Below are 19112 nucleotides of genomic sequence, written 5' to 3' on the forward strand. Positions count from 1 at the left end.
TTTTTTTTTTTTTGTTTGTTTGTTTTCTGTTTTCTGTTTTTTTTTTTTTTTTTGAGTTGGAGTCTCGCTCTGTCGCCCAGGCTGGAGTGCAGTGGCGCGATCTTGGCTCACTACAAGCTCTGCCTCCCAGGTTCATGCCATTCTCCTGCCTCAGCCTCCCTAGTAGCTGGAACTACAGGCACCTGCCACCATGCCCGTCTAATTTTTTTGTATGTTTTTTAGTAGAGACGGGGTTTCACCGTGTTAGCCAGGACGGTCTCGATCTCCTGACCTTGTGATCCACCTGCCTTGGCCTCCCAAAGTGCTGGGATTACAGGTGTGAGCCACCGTGCCCAGCCATGAAGGAAGCCTTTGAAAGGAAGAAAGAAAGGAGGAATTGGGGCTTTGCAAGTATTCTAGAATAGAATTCTTACACACATTTATTATTCTAGAACAGAATTCTTACATACATTTATTATTCTAGAATAGAATTCTTACATACAGTTACTGACTGAAGATTCCAAATCAAAGAGTCTAACTAATACTCCTTTTATAGCATAAAACAAACAAAACCAGAAAAGTTTGCAAAAGTCCTAAATCTCCTTACAGTTCTAATTTTTTTTTTGTTGCCTGATGGTTGACTGACACCAATTTATTGTTAACGACACCTCATACATTGTAACCTACATGCCAGTTTATTTAAAATTGACATGCAGGAAGACATAAACTCTGCAAGGGAGTTTAGTTGACAGAAGCACAAGTGTAGATGAGCTGTCTCTGCTCATACAACACTTCCAAAGCAATGATAAAAAACCAGTGACAACTGAAATAAATTCTCTCAGGTGCCAAAGAAAAGAGATACATATTGCAGGATGTGTGAATATATGTCCAGACAGTTTTCTAAAAAACAGTTTACTATCAGTCTTGCTCAAAACTATCCTTTTCCCTCAATATATTAATAACAAAACCTCAACTAGCAAGAACGCTCTGAGAGGAGGGCAATCTAGCCAATTTTATTATCTTGTAACATACTTTCCTTGAAAAGTCATTTTATTTCAATCTTTACTGAGAATCTTCACATTTGACTGTCTTATGAAGTAGAGAAGAGATCTGCCATTAATGGTTGACCAAAATCTTGCAAATACTATGTGTAGAAGTTTTCTACATTGTGGTAATAGAATTATGTGTGTCAGAAGAGAGAGAGACAGAGAGGAGGGGAGAGAGAAAGAGGAGAAAGAGACAGAGACAGAGAGAGAGAGAGATTTCCCCATCCTCACTTGCTGCTAGGGTGCAAGCATTGGCTTAGGTTCCACTGATCAGGGGCATTTTGACCAGTGGAAGGGGCCATATGAAAACAGGCAGGATTCAGAGCATCCTCTCTGTGCTGATATGGGAGCAGCAGAGGCAGAATTGTTCTGTTTGGGCCACAGAAACTCCCTTAACAGGTCAGCGCGGTGCCTGGTTCTGGGTGAGGTTTTTGGAAGCACAGCTTAGGTAAGCTTGTTCCTCTACCTCTTCTTAGGATTCTGTGAGCTTCCTCAATATCACTTACTAAATTCCTTCCTGCTTAAATCAACTCCTCTTACTAAGGACTTGATTCAGTACAAGGGGCATGAAATTGGTCTTTGATGAGTGAGGATTAACTAGCTTAAGAGTCATCACTCTGGGTATGAATTTTCATAATGTAGAAATGTTATTATTAATAGCTGATACTTATTGAGCAATCACCATGTACTACTGTGTGCTAATTACATGCATTATCTCATGCAATCCTTAAACAAATGAATAAGTAGGTACAACTATTGTCTTCACTTTACTAGTGAGCAGATGGAGGCTTGGATGGTTAGGTGACTTGCTCATGGTCACACAGGAGCACATGGTGATGTTAGGACCTGAATCCTTACAGATTAGCTCTAGTGCCTGTCCTCTTAAGCACCATGTCACACTGCAGAAAAGACAGAACACTTGGCTCTTTGTAGATTGACCAACTTCATAAAACCAGAGCTGATAACAGTTTATTTCTTTGTGATTATCAGTTTCTCTTAAAGTACAAAAATGTCTGTTATATAACATGTATAAAATATTGGATTCTGGATAACTGAGATATTTATTATTGTGAAACATTATAACTACAATTTTTGTGAATTATTTAAAAGCCCCATGCAAGTTAGCAAATAGATACACATAACAGTTTTTCTGCAGTATTCAGAGTAAAAAATCATAATTTTTATTTCTGGCACCTGCATGACCAACTCCATAGTTATGTGACCTTAGACATGTCATTGAAGCTTGGCAATCCTCAGTTTCCTTGTAGAAGAGAAACCCCATCATCTATCTGATGTATTTTATAGATAAAATGAATAATAATATAGACTTGCTGCAAGGATTCACATAACAATGTAAAAGTGCCCTACAAAAATGTATACAAGTAACAGCATTATTAATTGTATTGTAATTAACAGTTTACAGAGTGCTTTTGCATATCTTAACCCATTTAAATTCCACCAAAACCCTGAGATAGATAGGAGATATTGTCCTCCTTGTACATGAGGGAACTGAAATTTAAAAATTTATGACTTATTCAGGGTCCCACCATGGGTAAAAACTAGAAAGGATCAGAAGCTACACATTTAACTTGCAACTTTACCCCCCACAAAAAAATCTTTTATCAATAGCATCTATTTTTTTATTTTATTTTTTGAGACAAGGTCTTGCTTGCTCTGTTGCCCAGGCTGGAGTGCAGTGGTGCTATCATTGCTCACGGCAGCTTCTAATCTCCTGGGCTCAAGTGATCCTCCTGCCTCAGCCTCCCGAGTAGCTGGAACTACAGACACGTGCCACCTTGCCTGGCTAATTTTTAAGTTTTTAGTAGAGACACGGTCTCGCTGTGTTGCCCAGCTCGTCTTGAACGCCTGGCCTCAAGTGATCCTCCTGCTTCAGCCTCCCAAAGCGCTGGGATTATAGGCCCCAAAGTGCTGGGATTACAGGCACATGCCATCATGCCCAGCTAATTTTGTTTATTTTTTGTAGAGACACAGTCTCATTATGTTGCCCAGCCTACTAGCATCTAGTCTTATTATTTTAATAATTTTCCTAGGATCATGGCAGAGTTTGTATCACATGTTTATCCTAATATGGCACTAGATGAAAGTAGGCCCACTCACCTTTTTGACTTCATACTTAATGGCAAGTTTGACACGACTTAATGAAGCTTTGTGCCTGTGTACCTCCAGAGGCTCTGCTGATTCCAGATCTCCATTTAGAATGGCTTCTACCTCTTCTGAGTCTCGGCAGAGATCCAGCACACCCACTACAAAGTCTTTGCATTGCATGGAGAGCTTCCGATAGTCATTCTAAGAACAAGAGGTTTAGTGTTTTAACACAAATAATTTGCTTTTATTCAATGGAAAGTATTTGGGTGAATTAGAAAAAGGTATCCCTTCTTTTGGGGGTAGAAAGCTGCAGCCTACCTGGATGCAAGGCTTGTTGAGCTGAATACAGGCTGGATTTGCACCCACCCAACCCTTTAGCCAGGTTTCCTTCTGCTGCAACCAGCCCAACCATCTGAAATAGTTCTGAAAATGGCATGATCATAATCTCACTTATATGTGGAATCTAAAAAAGTCAAACTCAGAGAATAGAAAAGTGGCTACCAGTGGCAGGGGGTGGGAGTAGGAGGTAGGGTGAAGTACAGATGGAATGAGGAGATATTGGTCAAAATGAACAAAGTTTCATTTAGATAGGAGAAATAAGTTTTTGAGATCTATCTGCATGGCACAGTGACTATAGCTTTAATACTGTACTATATACTTCAAAATTGATGAGTAAATTTCAAATGTCTCACTACCACAAAAAGTAATGTGAGGTGATAGATATGTTAATTAGCTTGATTTAATCATTTCACATTGTATACATATATCGAAGCATCCCATGGTACCCCATAAATATATACAATAATTATTTGTCAATTAAAAAATTTAAAAAGCATTTACTCAAAAAAGTATATGCCGAAAGACCAAGGGATCAAAGAGTTTTCTCTCTTTTGTACAAACAATAGTTCTTGTAAAGCCAAAACAAGACCATTTCTACATTGGAAATTTTTCTATAATGGCAATTTTTCTAAAATGGCAATTTCATGTAGAAGATCAACTATATGTGATATGAAAGTTGTCAAAACTAAGTCAACTGTGTTAAAAACAACACAAAACAAAAAAACCCTGACTAACAGAGTCAGAGAAGGCCATGAAGGGAGGGTTCTCACACATAAAACTGTCACAAAAGACTGCAAAAACCATAACCTTGCATAAAGGCCATGGCAACCTTACACAAAAAATGCCTCTGTGAGGACATCTGCCCAGCAACTGCCTGTACAACTTTGGACTGGCTCCGCCTTTGTTATTGTTCCTGGAGTGTAGCCCTCCTCACTCTTCCTTTAAAAACCTTGTCTTTCTTTACCTCCCTGAATATACACATAGTTTACTACGTCACTTGTATTTCCACTGCAATGTTATATTCCCAAATAAATATGATTTTCTATTTTTTTCGCTTTCTTTTTTTTTTAAGATGGAGTCTTGCTCTGTCACCCAGGCTGGAGTACAGTGGCACGATCTTGGCTCACTGCAACCTCCCCCTCCCGGGTTCAAGCAATTCTCCTACCTCAGCCTCCCGAGTAGCTGGGACTACAGGCATGTGCCACCACACCCGGCTATCTTTTGTATTTTCAGTAGAGATGGGGTTTCACCATATTGGCCAGACTGGTCTTGAACTCCTGACCTCAAATGATCCACCCACCTGGGCCTCCCAAAGTGCTGGGATTACAGGCGTGAGTCACCGCACCCGGCCTCATTTTCTTTTAGAGAACCTCTCTCTCTGTTATTTTAGGTTGACAGTGAAAAATAACTTGTCCAGTTCATCATCCCTTGCCTCACTGGAGACATTGCTTCTCAAAGTGTAGTCCTCAGACCAGCAGCATCAGCAGCACCTGGGCATGTGTTAGAAATGCAAATTCTCAGACCCCAGCCCACATGTCCTGATTTAGAAACTGAGGAAGGGCCCAGCAATCTTTATGTGCTTTCACACACCCTCCAGATGATTCCGATACATGTTATGTTTGAGAATAACTGGTTTATAGTGAATGTAGAGAGGTAGACGGATACCCACCTGTATACAGAGGGTTTTTTGTTTGTTTGTTTGTCTGAAGGGCATATTATTGTGCCCTGCAGAACTGGAAGAAGAGAAATATCTCATTGTATGTAATTGAATTCTCAAGGGTTACAGAATTCAGTACCTGAGAGAAAAATTTCCAGGCCACTGGAACTAACACTTTGCTAAAAATAATCCGTGAATCTTTAATTTCATTTGCATATTTATATACTGCCGTGGACTGCCATAAGGAAGTCAGTTGGTAGCATTCCTTGTTGCCTTCTGAATGGAGCTTTATTTCTAGTCCATTTGTTCTAATGAAGGTGTCAATGACCATCTCCTGAGAAAGTGTCTCATTTTTGGAGACCCCAGTTCTACTTTTATGACTTTCACTAAAATTCTAACCTATTAGGAAAGCTAACCAGATAATAATCTAATGTGAAACACTTGAGGAAAACAGAATTCCCCATTGTAACATGTCCTGAGACACTGTATGTGTCTATATAACTAAGTAATATTTGGCACAGCAGAATTACTGGGCTTCCAAAAATCATACTTTAAAAAAAAGATGTGAAAAATTCCAATTTTTTTTCCTTTAAATAATTAATGTGATTTGATGGGCAAAACCACGTCACCAGCTAAAATAAACAAGGACAGACTGTTTAAAGGCTACACAGATTAGAATAGTTTCCATTTCAGATATGAGAAATTCAGATAAAGAACAGTTACAGTTAATCCTTTTCCCCTCATAAGGGAACAGATAAAATGAATAAAACCTCAATCTTTAGTTTCCATTCAAGTTGGTATCATGCAACTGATAAAATTAATAAAATGTTCAGTCTCTGGTTTCTGTGCAGAGTGTCAGTTAAATATCCATCTGCTTTCCATTCCTGAAAGACTAATGAAATATTTTATTATAGCATCCAGAAGAAGTATTAAATCCATGCCTGTTTCCATATAAAGCTTCCCTTTTAATACCATTTTTTTAGATGAAATTTCCTCATGTTATTCTTCAGTTCAGACTGTTCTGTCAGATTTGGTACAACATAGGGTGGTCATTTCTCCATTGATCAGAAATAAAAAGAGGCTACTTTCCATGCTTTGAAGAAAACTTAGTACCCACATCTGCAGTAATACCTAAATAATGACTCATTATCTATAAAATTATGGTCATAAACTGTTTAGTTTTAAGGAAAGCTTTTTTTCACATCCACTGAAAGATCAATAAAGATCAAAAAAACTGATAATCAAACATGTTGCAAGGACAGCACTATTTGTTTTTATAACAATTTAAACATTTTCCACTTGAAGAAGTCTGTCGCCAGAGTGCAGAAAATAATCAGAGCTGGAGATACTGGTGATTTCTTTTGTTATAGTCATTGGATACCATTTTTTAAACCTATGCAGAGCTCCGTGGGAAAGATGGAGAACTCCAGCTAAGAACAGCCTCTCTTCAGCTGCAAAAGCAACCATCTATGTAAAGTCCGCATTGACTGTTAATTCCACCATGAGGCCGCATTGACTGTTAATTCCACCATGTTACTTCACAGATCAGACCATATGTCTGGTCTACATTTTCTAATAATTTTATCTTAAGTTAGTTTTGCATAATGGTCTTTAATATACCACTCATCCATTACCACAGCCCTCCACAGTTAGCTGGTGGACCTACTGCACACCTTATAGAGCAGAACTTAAAACCCTAAGTATCTGCTCAAGCCAGACGAAGAACAATGAAGTTCAGTCTTCATCACAATCTATCTACAGGTTCTGCACACTCCTTTTAATGTGTATGTTTAATTATCATTCTAATCCTTTTTTATCCTGAAGAGGAAAACTGAAATTCAACTCATAACAGGCTTGGTTCTGCCAGGCCCTTTCCCTAATAACAAAAGAGGCAAGTCATCATAGTGATTAAAAGCATAGAGTCTGAAGCCAGACTTCCTGGGCTCAAATACTGCTTTACCACCTACTAGCTGTGTGATATTGTGGAATTCACTTTACCTCTCTGACATGAATAATCCTACCCAATATTGGTACTATGAGGATTAAATGCTTAGAATGTGCTTGGTACAAATTAGGTGCTAAGAAGTGCTTCAATATTACCAGGTACATTATATTAGGTATAGTACCTACGACTGGGACTCAAGACACTCAAATCTAGGCTTAACATATGAAACGTTGCCTATAGCCTTTGTTTTCTCTTTTACAAAATGAAAGATGATTCCTAGAGTATTTTCCTGCTATAAAATGTCATCTTGCTTTTGAATTATATTCATTTTTTTTTTCCTCACAGCTGTAGTGTGCTATAAGGTGAAATAGTTTTTTTACTTTAAGGAGAGGAAAACTGAGGCACAGCGAAGGAAACGCCTCTCCCCACTTCTTTATTTTTACAAAAAAGGTGCGTCATTGACTCAGTCAGAACTAGAAAATTTCAATTTGCGTTCTCACAGCTTAATAAATGACTGGCTTCCTTGCCACTGACATTTTGGAGGATTAGACCTAGAGTCTATCCTTCCAATATTCTGTTTCTCAGAATAGCTTCAAACAGCATTTGCACATCCAAAATATTTCTTTAATAACCTGTCACCGAGCTATCCTCCATTAATTTATCTAAATCTGTATCCTAGAATATTTGACCTCTTAGGGATTTGACCTTCATACGTTTTCAGCACCATGCCTACTGTATTCCTCAAAGAAATGTGAAAACTGCAGAGTGGCTGAGAATCTTCTCTGAAGCATCTAAACAATGGCAATTTCAGGGGTGAGATACTAGATATTATAGGCCAATGATAAGACAAAATAAATATAGGTGTCTTAAAAGGAAAAAAATCACCTCTTTTTCAATAGGAAACTATTTGTTTTTATTTCAAGGCTAATACTTTGAGCTCAAAGTCCCCATGGGAAGAATATAGCGAACACCATGGAATAGGGCAAATTAGGTTACCTGCTTGTCTCAGAAATGAGCTTCACTTTCGCTGCCCTTTCAGAGCTCAGAGTCTCTGGGTCAGTGCTATGAAAGCACTATTTTCTCTGTCTGTCTAAAGCCCTGACAGATGGACATGAACATGGGATAAGAGGGGAGAAAGGTGAAAGAAAGGCAGATAAGAAAGGAGTAACAAGGACAGGTAAAAATGAGAAAGAAAAGGCACATTGAGTTAGGGGAGAGAGACATGAAGTCCTTGGAGACTATAATTTCTAAAGAACTGTCCTAATTTTGGCTCAGAGAGGGCTATCTTGCTATACAAGCACTTTCCATATAATCTAGAAAAAAGAACTGGGAGATTTAGATGATTTTTGCTTATCCTTATAGATATTTGGCAGCTTTATAGATGTTCTCTAGAATTCAACTGTGTTTTCTCTCTTTTTGCCTCTTTATTTGTGATATTTCCCCACCCCTGAAAGGTTATCAGAGGTGACTCTTTAAGTCAGAATAAGAGAGATTCTAAGCATTACCAATATGGACTTAGCCAGCTTCAGGGTAAAACTATGAATAACAAATTCTCTTACCATGGTTGCACTGAGCTGACGACTCTGGGTGGAATTGCAAACATCACCATCTTTAGTAAATTATTAAAACACGATCTTAGAAAATATTCTCTTTTATAGAATCTCTTGCAGACTTTCAGTATATATCAAGAAAAATGTGTAAAAACAAGATTTGTGTGGCATTTGAAATAGTGGCAAATAAATATGTTTAGAATTATGTTTTAATTACTGTTTCAGAATAACAAAGTGATATTTACAAGTGCTTTACCTAAATGCTTTTCTACTGTCTCTAAACGGAATTTGGAGTTTTCAACTTGCTCTGAGTTCTATCTAAAAAAAAAAAAAAGTCATTTTGGGTCCAGGTAAATAAATCTTTTCAAATACCACATAATGAATCTCTTCAAATGGATTAGATATAAGGTAAGACTTACTTTCTTCTTTGTATTTTCCCTTTTTTGGAAAAATTTTACAATAAATGTGTGTAGCTTTTACATCAGAAAAAAATTTTAATGGATTAACAAAATTATAGTAAGTCCAGATCTCCACTGGGACAAAATGAGCAATGATGGATATCCAGGGAATTTTGTGTGTATGGAAAAGGGATGGGACCACTTTCCCACCATTTTCTTGCAACACCAGGGCAAAGTATATTTTCTGTAACCTGAATTATATTGCTAGTTGCATTTGTGTAAATCTCACTAACTATAAAAACCATATTTAGATGTGAAAGAATAATCACTTTTTCTGTGATCTGACGCCACAACACTAAACTAAAAAGATTAACTTAGCATCTAGAAAATAATTCAAGGAATTGATGTCTACAATCATCTTTTTAGATGAGAAATGGGAGACAAGAACCTGCCAAAAACAGTCTAAATGATATTGATCAGAACTATGAAATACTCAGATTTAGTAGCTAGAACCAATCAAAACGCATAGGAGGAGGTAGCAACTGATTAAAAAATAAAATGATCTGTCATTAATATATAATTTTTATACAAATAAGTAATACTGCTTGATTGAAAATAATGTCCAGAAAAAAAAGTTCACTCATTTAAAAAATCCCTTAAAGCAAATCACTTTGCTGTCCTCATATTTCTAGATTGAACTGGCATCTACGGCTCACCACTCTGAATATACGTTTGTGGAATTCAGGGAGAGGCATTTTGTCATATCAGTGAAGTGACTTTAACAGTATTTTTTATTGGTCTTTTGACTTTTGATTCTAAAGGGATACACAAATGCTTGGGCCAATGAACAGAGCATTGAAAACTAACACTATCGTGGAGATGGAATGGGAGCTTGCTCCGTCCAGTCCACCACAGACCTAGTATTACAGGACCTCCAGACACGGTACACTCCCTCAGGGGAAATAAAGCAAACTAATATTACTTATGTGCTACCATACAACTAACTACAAAACAGGAGGAAGGATTTGGAAGGCAAAAAGTCACACCCAAACCCTCCTTTTAGCAAAACGGGGAGAAATCTTGAGTTTTATTTAATGCTTACCCAGAACACAGAGCGGCACCATAATTATAGCTCTCTGATCCAGAATACTGGATCCCCAAAGAGAATTTGTCACAGCACCATCATTGAGAGGGAGAAAGAAAACATCAGATGAAGTCTGAATGACGCTCTCAGTCCCTTGCGATTTCACATTCACTGGGCAAAACCGAATGTGGAGCGAACGGTGGCAGAACGGGCCAGGCAGCAGCGGGGAAGTAGGTGAGCACGCAGAGCAGCCGGGGTAGAGCGCAAAGCTTACCTTGAACTCCTTCTCTATGTTGGCCAGCTTGGCCAGCTCGTTGCTGAGCTCTAGGGCCGTAAGCACCGGGTCCTCACTGGACAATGAGAGGTATGCCGGGCTGGCCAGCCCCTTGTAGGCATTGATCCTCGAGCGTGAGTGGCTGAAGGAGTCGTGCCTCTGCTTCTCCGTGCAGTCCCCGCACTTGCAGAAATAGTCGTGGGGCCGCTCAATCCTGGCACCCTTCATCAGCAGCATGTGCACCACTTCGTATTTCTGGCAGTGCGCCGCCAGGATGATGGGGGTGATGTCCGGCGAGAAGCGCGTGCCGTCCTCGTCGTAAGCGTAGAAGTCGTCGTCCTGCAGCTCCTGCTCGCAGGGGCTCAGAGTGAGGCGCTTGCTGGCCGCGAAGCCAGGGTGGTTGAGGATGGCCTCTACGATGCGCACGTAGCCCTTGCTGATGGCGAGCAGCAGGGCGTCGCCAATGCGCGCCAGGTTCTCCTTCTTGAGCAGCAGCTCGGTCACCTCCAGGTGCTCGTTGCCCACAGCCAGCTGCAGCGCGTTCTGGCCCATGTAGTCCACGCAGTTGACGTTCAGCGTCTTGGACTCCTCCAGCATCTTGCGCACCACTGGGATGTTGCCGTACTCGGCGGCGTCGAGGAAGCGCTCCTCCTCGGCGGTGAGGCTGGTGCCGCGGTCATTGAACATGAAGGCCGGGCCCCTGACAGCCTGGCGCCGGCCCTTCTCCCGCATCACCGTCATGCGTCTCAGGGATGGGCTTCCCTCCATGGACCTAATCAGTAGCAACGATAAAACAACTGTAGAATATTAGGGCATATTCCTTCCTTTCACATGTCAGGGCCCTTTCTGGAATACACACTACCCACTGCAAACCTCTGGCTGCAAGGGCCGGCTCAGTTGCTAGCGACACCGTTGCTAACTACTTGCCTGAAAATGACACCTGTGATCTAACCCTGGCTGCTAGATCCCAGAAGGGAGCCGGTAGCCCTTCAGAACAAAAGCTCCTGTTCTCTAGAAAATGATATTCAGATGGAATAATAATAAAAATTTCCATATACCCATGCCTTCCTTGTGACCCTAGTAAAGATGGATCTCATCGTACCTTCCGCTCTTAAAAGTCTTGGACATTGAGGCTTGCAGGTACTTGACATTCAAGTACTAGGCCTGAAGGCTAAGGGAAGTTAATTTTTTAAAGAATGAGGCCAAAACACTCCTGCCAAGTCATTGCATCCTTTTAACTAAATAAAATTATTGACCCTCAGCCTCCTAAAAAAGCACAGGATTTAGGCCAAGTATCATGTTGCAGGATCTTAGTTTCATCTTTTGCTCTTTATTTTAAAATTTTTGTTTATTTAAATACTTTTTTAGAGACAGGGTCTCTGTGGCCCAAGTTAGAGTGCAGTGGCAAGATCACAGGTGCAGCCCTGAACTCTTAGGCTCAAGAAATCCTCCACCTCAGGCTCCCAAGTAGCTAGGACTACAGGCACATGCCACTTGCCCACACACCCTCCACCTTATACGTTTCTCTTAAGGGGATTCAGCCATCCCCAAGTTATAGGATTTATCTTTTCAAAGATGCAGACAAGATTTAGCAATTATAAAATTTGAGCATCAACCTAGATTGATTTTATTGAAAACAACTGTGCCTTTGTAATAAGAATTATTTAATTACTAGTATTATATATTTGGCTCTTGGAACTGAAAGGATAAGGTTTGATTATGGTTTAAAAATCACTAGAATTACTTTGTGAGTAAAGCAGCTGGGCACTAATTGTACATCCAGATCAATGCGCACTGAAATCCTAACACAACCACATTCGTTAAGATTTATTTAGCTGCATTATCAAAGTTATGTCAATTGATGTGTACAGTGATTTGAGTTCACATCTTAATTTCTGTGATGTTAGGTAAATAATTTCATTTCCTTGTGCATCCCTATGCCAGGTATAAAATCGAATTTTATAAAGTTTTCCAGATTTTCCTCATGAATAAAAAGCTTTTTCAGAAATTCAGAGTCTCTGAAAAACAATGCTAAATAAACACTTTTAACATCGTGACTACAATCTTTCAATAATCTGTACAATATTTTGGTGGCTATTAAAATATTGCACAAATATTGTATAAATCTGTATCTTACCTTACCCAGTTCCACGTTCAAGATAACTTCCTTTTAAAAATCTGTGATTTTTGGTGGGATGAATTGTACCAAAAAGTACCAGATAAAAGCTTTTTCCACATTACTGACTTTTGAAGCAAATAAGTCAAAGTTAAAAGTGAATGGCTAGAAAAGAAAATGCTTTATTTCTAGAATATATATTCCAAAAATACCTCCTACCATTGAAAAAACTGTATTCGTGGAGTCAGGAGTTGAAAATTAACTAGAGAGGACACTGGCCTCCCTGGGTGCCTGGGGTGGATGACTAAATTGGGAAGCTTCCCAGGCAAGAGGAATCAGAGGCAGCTACCAGTGTCCACTCGGTTTTCAGCTCTGAGGGCCCCAAACAGAGAGAGGAGCACCGAAGCCACTGGCAGAAGGTCTCCCAGATAGGGACTAAGGCAAATGTGGCCAGGCAAGCCTGACTCCATAGAGGTATGGCAACTAAAGGGGTCCCCAGAGAGGCTTGTTGGCTTATGCAAGGACACAGCACTGTGACTGGCACCCAATTCTAATGGCTCAACTAGTATCAAGTGATCAACTTTTAAAAATTAAATAAACATATTTTATATACACATATGTGTTTGTAGCAATTTCTAGAAATCAACATATGAAGCTTTTGAAGTTATATCTGGACTGGGACTAAGAAGTCATAGAGGAAGGGGGACTTTCACTTTTCACTTATACCCTCTTGCATATTTTGAATAGTTTTAACCACAGTGTGAATCTCTTTATTAAACATAAAATTAATGTTTTAAATTTTTATTTATTAAAAATTTTATTTTTTATTCCTTAGTTGACAAAAATGTTAAAATGTAAGTATTTATTAGAAACCATTACATTATAATCTTTCTGAAGTGAAATAAATGTCCTGTGTTTGGCTGTTATGAGTAGGGTATGATGTGTAGGGGAGGGTGTAGAGTAGAGTGTATGTGTGGTATGTGTGGGAGACAAGGGAAGGGTGCAAGTCTGAGTTGGGGGACGTGTGTGGGGTGTGTGTGTGTGTGTGTGTGTGTGTGTGTGTGTGTATAATAATGACTTTTAGGTCATCATATACTTCAGGTATAGAAGAGAACTTTGTTTCAAGACCAAACTCTATGACAAGGATTTTAAACAAATCTTGTAAATATTATAGTAATAAGTATGTTTTATGACTATTAGTGGTACTGACTTCATTGGGTTAATATTTTTATTATTAATGTATGAACTGATATTCTTCAAATGGCTAGAAATTCCATGTTGTATAAAATATTATATATTGATGAGAGGAAACACATGTGGAGTATATATGTCAGAATTTCAATACTCAGAGGGGTTATCTTTGGGAAAATAAACGCTTATTAAAGTGTCACATCTTGGTGGAAAGGCTTTTAATTTAATGATTGCTATCTACAGGGAAAAATCACTTATAAAAATCCTACTATTTCTCCCAAAAGACACCAGGTTGAGAATATTAGGACACCATTCTTTCATCAACATTTCCTTTGTATTTCTTAGTATTTTAAGTTTTTTCTTAATACTTCTTGTTCCTTCAAAAGCTATACCTCCATACTATATATTTGAACTGAAATGTGTCATTTTAGAACAAGTCACATGTCATTTTTATCTTGTCTTTAAAAACTTCTGACACTGAGAAGTCAGATATCTCAATTAGAACAAATTATACTGTTGTTTCGAAATACAAGAGCTGACTTAATATCACTCATCTTATGATAAATTCACAAATGGAAGTGTCTTTTTGTTAACTTTCCTTATAGTACTAAGATAAATTTCATGAATCTGAACTGATGGAACGAGTCAATATTCACATCATCCACAATGCATAAACATAATCTCAGCTGGCCTTGACAATGTATCTCTTCTAGCATGAAAAATAAGGAAGGAATGTGGGTGAATAGGAGAGAATGTTTAACTCTAGTAATGTTAACACTAAAATTATTTTGCCAGGAATTTCCTACCCTCAGATCTTCATCCAATGGGTCATTCAACACTGCCAGAGTGCATTCTGCCGGGACTTCTTTCTGGTAAAAGCATTGGAGTACCACTGACCTGCAGATCTATGAGGGCCATGTTTAAGCTCCTCTTAACTAATACAGATAGCTAGTAATATCCAATTGCTATGGACCAAATTGTGTCCCCACAAAATTCATATGTTGAAGCCCTAACCCTTAATGTGACAGTCTTTGGAGATAGAGCCTTTGAGAGATTATTTTGAAATCATAGGATCATAAAGATGGGGCTCTGATGATGGGATTAGTGCCTTTATAGGACAAGAGGGCTTGCTCCCCTCACCCTGCTACCTCCTATGTAAGGAAACATTGAGAAGGTGGCCACCTACAAGGTACCTCTCTAGAAACTGAACATGCTGGCACCCTGATTTCAGACTCCAGTCTCCAGAACTGGAAGAAAATAAATTTGTGTGTTTTTTTTTAAGCCACCCATTCTATGATATTTTGTCATGGCAGCCTGAATGAAGACACTGACAATACCTTTTAAGGCAAAACTTTTTTTTTTTTCATGCTTTTTGGGATCCTAGAATTTGTCCAAACACTTAAGCAGATGAAAGGCTCTTCAGAGAAATATTGTGGTGGAGCCATAGGGAACCCTCTGCTCTACTCTATTCAGAAGCTAAAATACAAGTAACACTCCTCAGTTTTCCTAACTTTGCTATCAACTCATCTGACCTCCAACGGGGTTTCTCTAAGTGTGACCTGAGTACCACCTGCCTCAAGGTCACTTGGACTGTTTGTTGAGATCGGATTTCTGGGCCCCATTCAGATGAACTAAATCAGAATCTCTCACGGTTGGACCCTGAAATACGCACTTTAAATGAAAGTTCTTTACAATTCCTGGGAACCTCCAATATAAAAATAATGGAGCATCCTGAATCAAGGACCCCCGACTATGAGGCCTTCAAGCAGTTGTCACTCTGCTCCTGCCAAAAATGAAGTTGAAATAATATGTTCGAGCAGCACGGGCTAAGGGACAAGTAGCCTCCCATTCATTTAGTTTCTCTAAACTTTATTAACTATTTAAAATTTGGTCTCCAGGAAGCTATTTACCTAAACCACAGCACAGCAAGTAGGCAGCCTACAGAAATGCCCTCAGCAGTGACTATTTAATGTCAAGACCTTGCTTTTACGAAGGAGTGATATTTTTAAAAGGTTATTGTATCTTTTCAAAAACAAAGAGTTAAAGAGACTGTTCACCATAGTATTCTTTGTACCTTTTATGAGGATTAAAGTGCCAAAGTCAACCTATAATTGCAAATCAAGAAGCCTCTCTCTTCAGATAAGTTTTTGTCCTTTAATAATAAAAACTGTATAACCCTCACTCCCCTGCCCCCCTCTTAGGGGGACTGCTCAATTGTTATTACTATCTTATTCCAAATTTCTGGCACAGTCTTTCTCCTTTTTTAAATTATTTCTCACACAGATTTAAAACCAAATATCCTATATTCCATGTGTTTTAAACCTGTTTTAAGTTATTTCAGACAGTCTTACTCTGTCACCCAGGCTGGAGTGTAGTGGGAGGATCTCGGCTCGCTGCAACTTCTGCCTCCCGGACTCAAGTGTCTGAATTTATTTAAAAAAAAAAAAACCAACCCAGAGTATTAATAAATACCCTCTCATATATGCCACTACTGTACACGTTCATAGATAGTACAGTCATGTTTTATTTATCATTATCCACAGAGTTCTACCCAGTGCCCCATAGAAAATAAATATCAATAAATATCTTAGCTGAGTTTCCAAATCTCTTCCTAGATCCCATCCTCTCACCTGACCTCAGGTCCCACATGTACTGTGGTCTGTCCCCTGGTTACGCTAAAATGCCCCAACTCACCTTCTTCCTTAAAGCAGCTCCCACTCCTAACATTTGCATCGGAGGCTGATTATTCAGGTTTAGAAATTTCAAGGTCATCTATGACTCACTGTTTTGATCATGTCAGTCACAAAGTTCTAAAGCTTCTGCTTTGGAATGTTTCTTGTACTGAATGCTTCCTTCCAGTTCTCATTGCCAGCACCAGCCTCCAGATCTTTATCAAGTCGTAGCTGGGTTGTTGTAACAGCTTCCCAGCAGAGATGGCATGAGGGAAGGCAACTAAACTTTTCTGAGCACCTCATATGTATGTAATGTTTTCAATGCACTATCATATTTAATTCTCATAACAATACCACGAAGCAGGTATAATTTTCTCTGTTTCATAGATAACAAAACTGAGCTCAAATGAAATTGCCAAAGGTAATACAAATTGTAAAATAACAAAGAACTGGGATTCAACCTGGAATCTGTCTGACTCTTATTTTCCATCGCCTCCGGCTGTACCTGATTCTCCTTTTTACACGTGACAACCATGCCCAGCATCTTGCTGTTCGTAAACTGTTTTCACCATATCACACTTCTCTTTAAAAAAAGAAAAAAACAGGAAATCATTACTAACCCCCCTACTGCTCTTTTCATCAGTCGAGACTCGTCTGTATGCCTTTCAGGGATGGTCACAGCCCACCCCACCCTGCCTAGCCAACCTTCCTTCTCTTGTTCCTCAGATTCATTCTTCACTATCCTGTAAACATAGTATTCTGCTATTTCTGTACTGTCAAGGGGTACTCCCGTACTATTAAGGACACTTGTTGAAAATATATTAAGGTGCTCTTCTTTTTCGCCTTTTCAAACACAGGATCTTTGCCCTGGTTGACTCAGGACATCTCTGCCTGGAGGGTGGGTGGTGCAGTATAGAGTTGGGTAGAAGATACATTTTACAGGAGTGATAAGAAAAGGATTATGGAGAAGTTCAGTTTCTTACAAGCAAAAAGTTATGGGATTTTTCTATTTTTACTGAATGATTTTGAGGATTTTGCAAGCAGCATTTGAGAAAAGGGAAATTGTCTAATGAAAAGATTTTATCAATTCCCTTATTCCTCTAATTCATCCTGAAGGACCCTGATCATAAAGTGCTCTCATCATGCAGACAAGATGGCTCTCCCACTTTTGACAGCAAAGCCGTGATGCTTACTGTTCTGGGAGGACAAATAACAGAAGGGAAGTAAAAGTCAAGATGTGGATTCAATAAGGTGAGGAAGTACCTTAAGTACTGGTTAAGTAATGGAATGCTATGGGAAAAGCAAAGAGCTTTCTCAAGCCACTCTCAGCTCCCCTGCAGTGTGGACCCTGCTATGAGAGCCAGGTAGCCTGCACTAAGGCTTGGGACAGACTGCTGGTGCTGTAAGCTGGATGGAGGATGTTGCAGGTGCTGGGATTTGTAGCAGTGGGAGCTGAACTGAAACCAAGTACTTGAGGGAGCATATCTGGGTTTCTAACAAAAGAAAGTCAGCCAAGATCCAGTTACTTCTGCTGACAAGCAGCACTCAAGTAGACATAGAACAGTGCCCAGAGACCAGAAGAGTTAGAGGACACTAACTTTTTCCCCCTCCAGGGACACATAAGCTCCCCTCCCCCAAGGGCCAGATGTGACAGAGAAGAGCAGGGGAAAGGGTAGTTCCCGAGAGCCTGAGCAAGTTTATCCAAATAAACATTTACTTTATACTATCGAACTAAGATAAAAGAGGTCAGCCTCCCAGCCTCTTTCTGCAGTGTGCTGAATGCTCGTAGACAGACAGGCCACTGAGACTCTGAGCCCTTTTGAAGATTGGGGGACAAGAATCAGGAAGCAAAAGCCACTTCCACACAGGCTCAAGACATGGGGAGACACTGTCCTAACTGACCAAATCCCTGCAAAATGTAGAGCAAGCCTTCTCTCCTTGTCAATTCACATAACTGCTTAATTGCTTAATTGACTTAATTACTTAATTTATTGATTGCACTATTCACTTGTTGAGTATCTGTGTAGTAAGCAAAAACAAAACAAAATTTAAAACACTAACGTGAACCACAGATTGGGCATTTAATTTTTTCTCTCCTACTCAGTAGGTGGGAGGCTCAGGAGACAGACTTTTGTTACAGGCAGATTACTGGAGCTACACGTTGCTGCCCATCCAAGTTGTGAATGATTTCTTGACCCTTTTACACCTACCTCCGGGATGTTCCTCTTATGTTTCCCTCTCTGAACATACTGTTACTTCTGCTCTTTGCCAATTCAAATCCTTCTTACCATTAGTGGTCCAGTTTACATTACACTTCAGTATACAGAGGGTCAAGTTTCACAGGGCAATGCCAATATGACCCACAAGATTCTGTTCAGTATGAAATGTTGAGTCTTTTGATCCTTTCTGAAGCCATTCCTGACCACTTCAGCCTGAGCTTTTGTAATATAGGTAGTCTACTCATAAATATAGACACTTAATTTTATCTCATCTCCTTGATTTTTGTCTCCTTGATTATTGTCTCCTGTGACACTCATGTCCTCAGTTCAATTGAGGATAAATGTTTTATGCTTCTTATCTTATGTTTTATTCTTGATATATTGTCTCTACTGTACCTAATACAATGTAGTATATGTTCAAAAATACTTGGCAATTGATACTAATTCTGCAGATTAAAAGACTTCATCAGAATGCTACCTCCCTTAAGGTCACTGAGGAGTACAGAACTAGAAGCTTAGAGCTCAGAGGTCTTCTT

General features: G+C 39.3%; 1 protein-coding gene across 4 annotated transcripts in view; it reads right to left on the bottom strand.

Moving 5' to 3' along the window:
* The window catches only part of TRPC3 (transient receptor potential cation channel subfamily C member 3), a 77206-nt gene that overhangs the window by 47049 nt on the left and 11045 nt on the right, over positions 1-19112 (bottom strand). For all 4 annotated transcript variants that reach the window (XM_032146695.2, XM_032146684.2, XM_032146705.2 and 1 more), the window contains exons 2-3: positions 10379-11150; positions 3144-3332 (exon numbers count right to left, since the gene is read on the bottom strand). In XM_032146695.2, the coding sequence (XP_032002586.1) occupies positions 3144-3332; positions 10379-11150 (961 nt within the window). The remainder of the gene's footprint in view (positions 1-3143; positions 3333-10378; positions 11151-19112) is intronic.

Source organism: Hylobates moloch, unplaced genomic scaffold (assembly GCF_009828535.3).
Source record: "Hylobates moloch isolate HMO894 unplaced genomic scaffold, HMol_V3 SCAFFOLD_3, whole genome shotgun sequence".
Lineage (NCBI taxonomy): Eukaryota > Metazoa > Chordata > Mammalia > Primates > Hylobatidae > Hylobates > Hylobates moloch.